The 12,574-nt window shown below is 39.6% G+C and overlaps 1 protein-coding gene across 1 annotated transcript; it reads left to right on the top strand.

Annotated features, from left to right (window-relative positions):
- Positions 1 to 418: 418 nt before the first annotated feature.
- On the top strand, positions 419 to 1,821 carry LOC102720520 (NDR1/HIN1-like protein 13). The gene has a single exon (XM_006654077.3). It carries the CDS (start codon positions 523 to 525, stop codon positions 1,384 to 1,386), a length of 864 nt encoding a protein of 287 aa, XP_006654140.1. The 5' UTR covers positions 419 to 522; the 3' UTR covers positions 1,387 to 1,821.
- Positions 1,822 to 12,574: the final 10,753 nt, after the last annotated feature.

The following is a 12,574-nucleotide window of genomic DNA, read 5'->3' as shown; positions in this document are numbered from 1 at the left end:
CTCATGGTTAATTATAAAATGTGACACACATGGATGGCTTATTGACTGATACATGCCAACTTGCTCTTCCTTTTTTTTTTCACAGGCTATTACAACGGTACATTCATTGGGATCATGCCTAGAATGGTGCAATTAATTTTCTAACCCAGAAAAAATGCAAGAAAAAATATTACAAAATAGTAAAAGAAAAAGAGAGAAATGTATAATGCAATGCAGTGATGCTATCCATTAAGGTGCCAAAGGGTACAAGGAATTAATTCACCTAGGTTTGGTTAGGGCAAAAAGCATTAAGCTTGGGGGAAGAACAATTAGCAAGGCACCAAAATGATTAGGTGAAGGGTCGAGGCATCACCCGTTCGCGCGTAGAATTTGGTGACGCGTCCCTCTCTTTTTTCCCTCTCCCTTTTATTACCAAGCTCTCTCTCTCTCTCTCACTCGACGAGAAGACCTCCTCCTCGCTCGCTTCCGCCGCCGCCGCCACCTCCGCTTCCTCGCCGCGCGTTCCCGGCCACGGCGGCGCCAATGGCCGACCGCGTGTACCCAGCCGCGAAGCCCAACCCGCCGCCGGCAATGGCCAACGGGGGAGGAGGTGGTGCGACGGGGTCGTTCCCGGCGCCCAAGCCGCAGATGTACCAGCGGCCCATCTACCGGCCGCAGGCGCCGGCGAAGCGGCGGCGCGGGCGGTCGTGCCGGTGCAGCTTCTGCTGCTGCTTCTGCTGGGCGCTGCTGGTCGTCATCCTGCTCGCGCTCGTCGCCGCCGTCGCGGGGGGCGCGTTCTACCTGATCTACCGCCCGCACCGCCCCAGCTTCACCGTGTCGTCGGTCAAGCTCGCCGCGCTCAACCTCTCGTCGTCGGCCACCGCGCCGGTGCTCACCGACTCCATCCAGCTCACCGTCACGGCCAGGAACCCCAACAAGAAGGTCGTCTACGTCTACGACGACTTCTCCTTCTCGGCGGCCACCGCCGCCAACGCCGTCCCGCTCGGCGACGCCATCGCGCCGGGGTTCACCCACGAGGCCGGCAACACCACCGTCTTCACCGCCACCATCGCCGCCAACGCCCTCTCCGTCGACCCCACCGCCGCCGGCTCCGACATCAAGAAGTCGGGCACCTTCTCCGTCGCCATCGACGCCGAGACGCGCGCCGGCGTCAAGGTTGGCAGCCTCAGGACCAAGAAGATCGGCATCCAGGTGCACTGCGAGGGCATCAAGGTGACGCCGCCCCCGCCGCCGCCGAAGCCGGTGAAGGGCAAGAACGGCACAGCGCTGGACGCGGCGCCCTCGCCGGCGACGTCCGACACGACGGCGGCGACCGCGACGGTGAGCACCGCGGCGCACTCGTGCAAGGTCAGAGTCCGTGTCAAGATCTGGAAGTGGACCTTTTAGCTACAAAAATACACGAAAGTTTAGGGGCTCCGGTGCAAAATTTTCAGAAAAGGATTTTCACTTTATATTATTATTATTAATTATATTTGGACTAGAAGAAACGAAAACCATGCGTCGGTGGGTGTAAATTCTCTCAAACATTTGTTTATTTTTTTCTGTCTTTTTCCCTTTTCACTTCTAAATTATCCCAAACTCTTTTTCCTCCTCCTTGTAGCGATGTACTGTATAATTTTGTGATTTATTTATATGTAAAATTACAATTCCAATTTTATTTCTAAGTTTGTACTACTACTACATACATACCTACCAGCCAGCTGTTGCTACTACAAGTTGCTTAATTTGGTAGTGTGTGCAAGTGAGTGTCGGTAAGGGTTAATCTAATCATGGAGTTATTTGATCTTGTTTAATACTAATATCACCCCATAATTATGACTCCTACACATCAATTTCAGAGATTAAATAAATAAATAAAAATGCAAAAATGCAAACTGATGGAAGGCCATGACATGTGAAGGACAGCGAGGAAGGGGTAGCTACGTGACGTGTGGATAGGGGGCACACAGCTGTAAGGCCTTGTACTTGAGCGGATGAGATTGGTTAATTTAATTTAATTTAGTTTAGTTTAGAGATTGATTAGTTTAGTTTAGTTTATTTTAATTAACCGTGCATACACTTAGGGGTGTTTAGATTGAGAAAAATTTTTGGAGAACGTCAAATGTTTTGACCGTATGTCGAAAGAGGTTTTCGGACACGAATGAAAAAACGAATTTCACGACTAGCATGGAAACTACGAGACGAATCTTTTGAACCTAATTAATTCGTCATTACTATATATTGGTTACTGTAGCATTTATAGCTAATCATGGACTAATTAGGTTTAAAAATTTGTCTCAAGATTTCTTCTATAACCGTGTAATTAGTTTTTTGATTCATGTATGTTTAATGCTTTATTTAGGTGTCCCAAAATTTAACGTATGTTTTAAAAAAAATTGAGAAATAAACAAGGCCTTATTAGGAGTAGCCGTAGGATCATTTAGGAGGTCAACACCATCATCATCACTAGTACTCTCAGTAATAAAGAGAGCTGCGTCGTGGGGTGTTGGTGGCGCTTTCCGGCAAGAGCTCCTGTGCTACGAGGTACACGTGTCGGGATGCCGTGCAGTGCTACGGGCCGTCGGATCAGGGGATGGCCGTCCAGATTAGTACTCTGTTTGTGCGCTAGAGTGGTGGGGTAATTTATCCGTTGGCTTTTGGAATCAGGTAGCATTTTAGAGAAAGATTAACGAAATATATATATGTCGATATACGGATGAATCTAAACAAACTTAAAAAGTATTTATAATATGAAATGAAGTGAGTATAATAGATTAACTATAATAATATGAAATGAAGTGAGTATAATAGATTAACTATAAGATCGATTCTACTCCCTCCGTTTCATACCGTAAGAAATTTAGCTATACTTAGATTCATCTATTAATCAATGAATGTATATTGTTTATATATATGTCTAGATTCATTGATATCTATATGAATATATGAATTTAGGATATGACAGAAAATCTTATATTATGAAACGGAGGTAGTACTATTTATCTCACTCTTTTCTCTCACTTGTATATTTATATCTATTTAGGCACTGGTCTTTGGTTGGTTAAGCAAATAGCGTTGAAAACATAGCAATAGATTAATATATAATTAATTAATCTATAAAATTTTAAAAGAGGATTGATATTCATACATATAATTATTCTCTCTATTCGAAACATATAACCGTTTCTAGATCTGTGCACGGAGATGGATATTAAGAAAGCAAACGAGAATGATTAGTTAAAAAAAGAATGCAAGTGAAAAAAATTAAATAATAAATAGTTGTGATTGATTGAGACGGTAACATGAATATAGAAATACTTTATTGCAAGACAAATAATATCTGATAGGAATAGCTCTATTATGGGACGAAGGAAGTAGTTTATAGCCTACGCTATTGGAATTGTTGCTCTTACTGGGGCTCGGAAATTTTGGAATTGCTTGGAAGTTTCTGCATCCAATTATGTTTGGTTCATAATAGCCATTACTAGCCTTGCCAAACTTTTTTGCAATGGCAAGAATTGGCCATTGCCAAAAAGATTTGGTTAACATGTTAGTGTTTTGTTTTGTTTGCTATCAGGTTGCATCTTGTCTTTGACAAGGAAATTTTTTTTGCTACAAACCATACACACTTAAAACATTCAGACCCCAATAAGGCGTTCTTTTAAACAGCCAATTGTTACCGATTTATTTTTATAGAACACGGATGTGACTAATTTTGATAAGAAACGAGACGTTCATCTTAGGCGTTGTTTAGTTCCCCAAATTTTTTTCAAAAACATCGTATCAAATTTTTGGACACTTAAATAAAGCATTAAATATAGATGAACCAAAAAACTAATTACACAGTTATGGGGAAAATCTTAAGACGAATCTTTTGAGCCTAATTAGCCCATGATTAGCCATAAGTGCTACAGTAACCAACATGTGCTAATGATAGATTAATTAGACTCAAAAGATTCGTCTCGCGGTTCCAAGCTTAGCCATGAAATTCGTTTTTTCATTCGTGTCCGAAAACCCCTTCCGACATCCGGTCACACATTTGAAGTGACACTTCTCTCAAAAATTTTCTCAATCTAAACACCACCTTAACTTACCCTTACATTCTTTCGTTTTTTATGGGCACGCTTTCTGAACTATTAAACGGTGTATTTTTTGCGACAATTTTCTATAGAAAAATTGCTTTAAAAATCATAATAATCTATTTTATATTTTTTATAATTAATAATTAATTAATCATGTACTAATCTATTACTAGTTTTCGGATCAAATAACTAACACCCTTTTTACTCCTCCAGATCGCGGCCTAACATCCAGGTATTTGGGAAGAAAAATGCTAAGAAAAGAAAACCACCGCAACAACTTACCCTCAAAGTTCTCAGCCAACTAACCCAAACGACTACTCTGTCCATCCGTTCTATAATTGTAAGTATTTCCGTTCTATAATTGTAAGTATTTTTAGAATTTACATCTTACACTAAAATATTAGCATTTATGTTATTATTAACCGTATTACTTATTCTATCAACCACTTCTTACTCAAAATTCCTTCAATTTTAACCCCTCTGCTCTCTCATATTTTCTCTTGATCTTAGCTTTTACTAAACGACCTAGAAATACTTATATTTCATAACGAAAGTAAATGTGATAACATAACATCCAACCTGAACACTCAATTTCATCGGCCACAAGGCGCACCCAGCACACTAAAGATGCTATAATTCTATAATTCTAAGTACTAAACTAGGCTTGCTAATAGGGTGGATGAGAATGAGCAGACTCTGGGCTGTCTCTGGATGGTTTGAATTGGCCTAGTATAATTAATGGGCTGGAGCTGTTTGAATGGAGGCAAAAAGGTTTTGGAGCGGTTTGGATTCTAGATACAAATTTTTTTCTATGTAAATTGGATTCAGTCCATGGATTTTCATTGGATATCACCATGGGTTTAGCCCAATACATACATGCCATCAGGCGGAGCTAGACTAAAAATTTATTGATATCATCTCTATTACTTGTTAAAAATAATACACATAAAAATAATATAATACATCAATTTATAATGATATTTGTAAGATGTTATTGTGTCCTTTGACACCATGAAAAGCCCTGACTCCGCCCCTGCATTCCATCTCATTCATCGCAACTCCATGCGGCATGTCGACACCGCCACCCCCTGCTCGATGCCCTCTCGCTAGCTCCCCTACATCGCGCCAAGCACCAACTCGCTGCACGGCGGCAACCATTGGTGAGAGACAGAGCCTCACCTCGCTTGTGTGTTACTATGCTTAAAAAATATTTCTAATTGGTTGAAACAAAGATTGCTGGTGTGTTACACTTTGCTTAAAAAGTACAAAAGAAATATTATATCCGAAAAACAAAACAACTATGCTTAGATAATTGTGTTGTAGAGCTGCGCAAATACAAAGAGCAATTAGATCATTCACACTATTGTGTTGATATAATGGCTCATTTAGCAGACATGATGGCAGAGACCAAGCCAACTAAAAATATCGTCAGGCTCATTTTCATTACATAACATAGAAAACATGGATCAGAACAGTGTTTCAGTACAGATTTTAGGAATTTTGTTGGGGTCATCCAACTCCGACAAACGGGCTAGCTCCGCCCGTGTATGATGGTGATTTGGTGACCACCACCAGTTTTTTTTTCAGTAGTACAGATACACACACATGTAACCAACTAAACACACATTTTCCTACCCGCCAAGTGCCAGCTAACCCATACGCAGGTAACCAAACATATTATTTTTCGTTTCATTGTATACCTGGTGATAATCGGTGTCATGCATAGTGGCAGTTGGTGATTAAGTCTTCTCGACTGGGCGCATGGTGTGTGTGTTTATGTTGTTAGTGTTGTATGATTGGGTTTTTTTTTCTGACTATAGCTTTCTAGGACTGTATCAGTATGACACTTAGTGTTCTGTTAGGTCTGTCTGTAATGCCCCATGTTTAAATAAAGTGCTCCATTTTTGAAAGATTATTAGGCACGCGGCGTTTGGGCCCTCAATCAGATAGATGATCAATGACCACACATGTGTAGGGGTGGTAATGGGCCCAATCATTTTACCTACAAAATTTAAGGATCGAGTTTAAAACGGGTTAAGAATAAAATTGTATACAGTTTTGAGCTAAAATTATTTTAAGAATTAAAAAGAGTTGCGAAAGAAACCACGGGTCTTGTTCTATTGCCACCCCTAAAGCGTGTTGAGTTTTATGATATTGAGTATGTGTTTGCTATTATAATAGTGGTTCAGATGGAATCGTAATGGTCTATTAGATTTTAATTATTTTATCTCCTTTACTTTTACTAAAAACACAAAAAATAAGTTAGGGATAAATAGAGGGATCGATCTGGGCCAGGCTCCTGTGTTTTACCGGGCCTTGGACGCCGGCTAGTGGCATGCATGCCAGTCCTAAACCCTACTATAGATGATTATAAGGTCCAAAAGCCCGATTGGTCCGAGCATGGTACGACACGACTAGTGTTGAGTCCATGCTGGCCTGGCCCGACGGTTGGACCATACATGAGCTGATGTCTTGGCACAATTGTATAAAATAGACTTAATTCAACCATATAAGATAGTACAACTCAAAGAAAAGAGACATAAAATAGACTTATTTTAGCTGCACAAGACACAATCAAAGAAAAAGAAAGGAATAATAGACTCATTATAGCCATGTAAGATACGATCCGAAGAGAAGAGGAAAAAAAATATATTTTTTTAGTGTAGAAGAAGCATGATGGCTCACCGTGTCTTCAAGCCAGTCCGATATGTCCTGAGTCTTAATAGGTTGTGCCTAGACCATTGGTGCAGCCTGTTTGCGGGCACGACCTAGCCCGATGCGTAAGTTAGGCCGTGTCAGCCCAACTAATTTCGGCATGCGCCCGGTCATACCTGGGCCATGGCGGGCCAGCCCATTTGGCCATCTATAAACCCTAGCCACGCCGTTGCCGCTGCTTCTGCGATGGCCACGGCCCTGGTCAGCTGCTTTGCTTCGATCGGTTGATTTGCTGCCTGCTGCATGCCACGGCATAGACATGTTTTAATTCAGCTTTTGTTGTTGCTCTGCGATGTAGCTGCGGTTTCCCCTGCTGGTTCCTGTTTGCCTCTTGTTGCCTCCTGCCATGTTCGATGCATGCAGAAAAGGCTGCTGATCTGCTGGTTGCTTTTCTTGATGCCGATCTACTGCTGCTGCTGCTGTGACCTGCTGTGATATTCTAGTAGAATGGCGTAGTTGTGGAACACATTTTGACTACGGTTTTTAGAAAGGTCCAGTGCCATGATTATAATATCGGGTTATCGACCAAGGTTAAGAAAAGTGAGTGACGAACTTATCTAATTGATCCGTGGTGAATGCCATACTATTATATTATTATTCTCTCAGTATGTTCATATGAACGTACATGTTATTGAATCTGATTTCATGTTATTATTCAGATTAAATTTATTTATGTTTTAAGTTGACAATTGAATTCGTCATGTTGTTTTCAAGTTTTATGATTCTGGTTCTTTTTCAATTAACTTATTCAAACATCATGCATAGCCATGAAGTGTTTCAGTTGATTTTTTATTCATGATTTTATAATAAGTGATGGCCTTGCTTACTCGTCTTAGCGGTAATAAAAAGGACGGCCATATTTGACGGAAGGAGAATTACTATTTTATTGAATTGAGTGTTTATACATGTCTATCTAGGATGAGAAGTACCATTATATTGAATCTGGTCTTTCTTTTCAAAGAAAGAAGAAAATCTTTCTAATTATTATTTTTAGTTTCATATGGTACTTGAGTATTTGATACGTGCTCTTATATTTTTCTTAGGTATAAAATCAGACAGATATACATGGGCAGGAAGTATCACCTCTTAACCTTACTACAGTTTGGCACACACTTAAACTATATACCTTAGTTTTATAATGATTCAGTGACAAGTATCATGACTAGAACTATTCTTTTTATTTACCAATCAGTAATTATTATAGTATCCGTAGTTTCTCCAAATCCATTACGATACCATGTCCATGGTTGATGATATTTTTTTCATTTAAGCTATCTGAAGGTGTGTACTGAGTACTCCCTCCATATGAAAATGTTAAACTAGCCAACATCAAATAAAAAAGCTGGGAGGAAGTAGTATTTAAGGTGGTGAAAACCCAGGGTGTTATACGGTAATTTCGAAAAAAAAAGACAAATTTTGCTACATGACATCTAATTTAGATGTATCTGTAATTTACTAGTGGAAATCGTAAAACCATAAGAAACTGGTAATTTTCTAAAAGACATCATAACCATTATTTTACCATTTCTGTCCCAACTAAAGAGAGAAGTTTCTAATAGACGAGAATGCCTCTCAAGTTATAAGCTTCTAACGTGGTGCTATAGCAAAGATAGAATACAGTGTATGTAGTAGTATACTTGGGGGTGATTATCGATTGCGAGTTACATAATAAGTAATTATAGAATTTGTTTTTTTCTTTTGAGAAAATGATCCTTCTAAAAAATAAAAATTCTGAAAAAGGGTGAAATTTCGAATTTGGGATAATTTATGAAAAAGGGTGAAATTTCGAATTTGGGATAATTTATGAAAAAGGGTGAAATATACCTAACTGTTAGAGATAAAACAATTTTTTCTTTGCCATATTGGTTACAAACTTACTAAAATACCAGGTTTGGGAAACTATTTTTGCCTAGCCGTTGGAGTTGCTCTTACTCTAGGATTTCAGCGGGGTGAGGGTCGAGAGAGAAATGGTCCATTTCAACCAAACCTAGTCAAGTAACATGGGTTGGCATAAGGAGCAATTTTGTCATTTTAATATTGTTTCTCTCTCTAATTAGACTCATAATAATAAAATAATGACTTTAGTGTCCTCTTGTACGAGTTTATAGAGATATCCTCTACCCACGACATGCTTTTGGGATATTCACCAACAAATTACACAATAGGCAAAATTATGATTTTTAAAAAATACTCATTACTGAAAAGTTGCACAAATATATGTCAAGTGAGAAAAATTATAGAAATAATATTCTATCAAACTTTGTGTGACCGTTGGGACACCTCTTAGACACAAGACGAACGAAAGGGCCCTATCAAACTAAGAGAGTTCGACTTTATCCAAACCTAGTGTACGCTACACTTGTTTATGGGCCCTGTGGAACTCCTCCAGTTCATCAATCTTCTTTCGTGCTAGACCTATCAAACACGGGTAGTTTGATGAGTTGTTTCATATCCCTTGTCGAATATACAAATGCCAATCCGACCAAGTTTGTTAGGGCCGTATTTTTACCATTGTTAATATGCAACTCTTATTTTACGACTGTCCATTTAAATACTATTATATTCTAAAAAGTCCAAAAGGGAAAAAGTCGAAGGTGGTGTGAGATGCTCAACGCCTTTAGGGCATGTACAGTGCACCGATGTGGCGAGTAGGCATAGCCCACCACGTCGACGCAGCAGTGCCAGCCCCCCATGGACCGCACCCTCGCGGAGTCCTCACGTCCTGCTGAGGGCACGTATGCCTCGTCAAGTTTGGCAAGGAAAAGGCCAGGGCTAGGGCTTAGAGGGGTTGAAAAGTACTAGTATCTGTCGGATCCGTCGTTGTAAGGCCACCACCGCCGCTCTTCATGCACCACCACCAGGATCCATCCGCCACAGCCGCACGCCAAATCCGCCGCCGCATGCGCTGGATCCGTCACCGTTGTCGCTAGATCTGCCGGAGGGAAGAGGGGCGCGGGCGGAGGATGCCGGATAGGGAGAGAGGGGCGCGGAGGTCCACAGCAGACATCGTAGTGGGTGGGGAGATGGGCGCCGGAGGGGAGAGGAAGCATATGGGCGTCGGAGGGGATATTGACGCCGGAGCAGATGGCGTCGACGGGGGATGGACGTCAGGTGTGGGGGGTGGGAGGAGGAATGGGAAGAATATAAATGCACTGACTTTTTATGTTGTAGGGGCTAAAGTGCATAGATCTGTATATATAAAATGAAATGAATTGAAACATAAAATTTTAGTGGGTCGCACCATAAGTGGTCTGTATTATAGAAATAGTGGTCTTAGCCTACCTGACACCCCAGGATCACTTCTGTTAAGTACTACTCTGTTTCATATTATAAGACTTTCTAGTCTAATCTAAATTCATTCATTGATGGATATATATAATTTATATATGTCTATAATCATTAGCATCCATATGAATCTAAACAATATTATAAAGCCTGAGTACCTTAAAACACCGTTACAATTGAAACGAGGTTTTCAAAAATACCGCTCGGGTCGCTGCTGCAGTGCTTCTGAGAGAGTCGCGGGTTGAGCGACGTGTGATAACACCTTGCATTGCACGTACCATTCGGCAGGTGTGTTTCCGACATGACTCTACGACGGTCGACGGCCCTTCGTCCATCCATGCATGAGTACGTACGTCTCCCCATTAGCACTGCCGTCGTATCCGCTCTGCTCCTCCGTCCCAAAATAAATCAATCTTTCATATTTTATCTATAATTTTTGATTTTTGGTTTATTTAAATTCTTTTACGATTAATAATTTTATTTTTATTGGATAATAAATTATGAATAATACTTTGCGTCTGACTAATTTATTTTAAATTTCTAAAAAAAATTTAAATAAGATGATGGTCAAATGCTGCACATAGACCAAAAAATTATCTTATTATGGGACTGAGGGAGTGCTCTTTACTATCTCTGTCCTGAAATAAGATTATTTTTCTGTTTTTTATACAATGTTTTGACTCTTCGTCTTATTTGAAACTTTTTTACGATTAATATTTTTATTCTTACTAGATAATAAAACATAAATAGTATTTTATGCCTGATTATTATTTTTTCTAATAAATTTTTAAAATAAGACGAATGATCCAACATTGGACACGAAAAACGAAAAATAAAATTATTATGAAAAGGAAGTACAGTATTTATCAATGGAGATCGATATATCTGGGTCAGGTCTGATGATGATCGGACGGGTCGACGGCCGGAGATGACGACGACGGACCTCCAGCTGCTGCTTGCTGTGCCTGTACATGGCGCGTGGTGAGTGTCAGGGGCTTTCATCATTCATGCATGCATGCCTGTTGCTCCCGTACGAGATGTCCTGGCAGCTGGAGCCTACTATCCCGTGATCCATTCAATGCGCCGGATTCGCTTCGAATCGCCATCAGAGCGATGCAGACCCTATTTTCTACGTCCGTTTTATAATAATTTTATTTTTTATTTTTTCTTTATCTATGGTTGGATCATTCATCTTAATTAAAAAATTCGTAAAAAATTTTAAAACTCGGTCACGTATAAAGTATTATTCATATTTTATTATCTTGTAATAATAAAAATATTAATCATAAAATTTTTTTAAATAAGATAAAGAGTCAAAATATTATATCAAAAAACAGAAAAATAAAATTATTATAGGACGGAGGTAGTATATCTCAAAGACTTCACAACAAGAAACCATGCTCCCTAATATAAAGTGTTTTTAGTAGTTTCTATGGATAAAGTACGGCATGGCATATCACTATGTGATCCACGCTACACATCTCAACAGCCACACATCATCCAGCACTGATCAAGTGAACTAGAAATTAAACAGTACAACAATATATCACAAGAAGCATAAGAAAATTCAAATGACGAGCAATATACCACCAGAAGCATCAAAATGATGTTTAAAAAACATACTCCGCAATGAACTTTCACAAAAGTTCTAAAAGTAGACATGACTCATCCATTACAGCAGCATAGAACTTTAACGAAAGTTTTAAAAATGGACATGAGTCATCCATTACACTAGCAATAGAAACTAGAAACCTAGATATAAATTGTAGAGTAAATATATGATAATAGATATATGAAGTCATCCATTATCATCCTTCACGCAAAACTCCATGTCCATCATTCTCCAAGCAGAACTGTGAAAAATGACAATGATTAGTAAATTAATAAAACCATACAGAAAGTTGAATTAACACAATCTCAATGGTTCTTGAACATTAGAGCTAGTACATATTTGGATAGATAAATTCATACTTCTAATTAATTAGTTTGATGCCCAAATTTAGCCCATCATAGAAGGTAATCATATCTGGTTATCACATCTCCATCCCACGAACAAAACAAGTGATAGGTTCACTCCATCTCATCCTATTCCTCTAACCAAACAAAAAACAAGGTCTACAAATAGAAAAAAGGAATCAACTCATCCCGCAAACAGGAACGGAACCAAACCATTTCACCTAATCCACAGACCAAACGCATCCTAAACCAAGGATTATCCCTAAAGGCCAACTTAAACGCGGGTGCATCAGGACAGCTTGACGTCCGATACTGCAAAGCAGAGGGGGAGGTGTCGAGACGTTCAAGACCCACAAGCACATGCCTTTGATGACCAGAAGGGTCAAGCATCGTTCCACCTTCTCAGTGTTAGGCTGACTCCTAACACATGTTTGCTTGATTACCACAGACACACGCTTCCCCCCGATAAGTGACGAATCTAACCAATAATACTAGGACAATCTAAATAAACTATAGAGAGCGTCAACCTCTTTTTTTTTTATATTTGGCATAAAATT

Source organism: Oryza brachyantha, chromosome 5 (assembly GCF_000231095.2).
Source record: "Oryza brachyantha chromosome 5, ObraRS2, whole genome shotgun sequence".
NCBI lineage: Eukaryota > Viridiplantae > Streptophyta > Magnoliopsida > Poales > Poaceae > Oryza > Oryza brachyantha.
The sequence above is the reverse complement of the archived record's forward strand: the minus strand, read 5'-3'. Positions and strand labels throughout refer to the sequence as shown.

What these genes read in the sequence shown, in the direction of transcription:
- LOC102720520 (XM_006654077.3), top strand. Translation starts at nt 523, where the DNA reads ATGGCCGACCGCGTGTACCCAGCCGCGAAGCCCAACCCGCCGCCGGCA.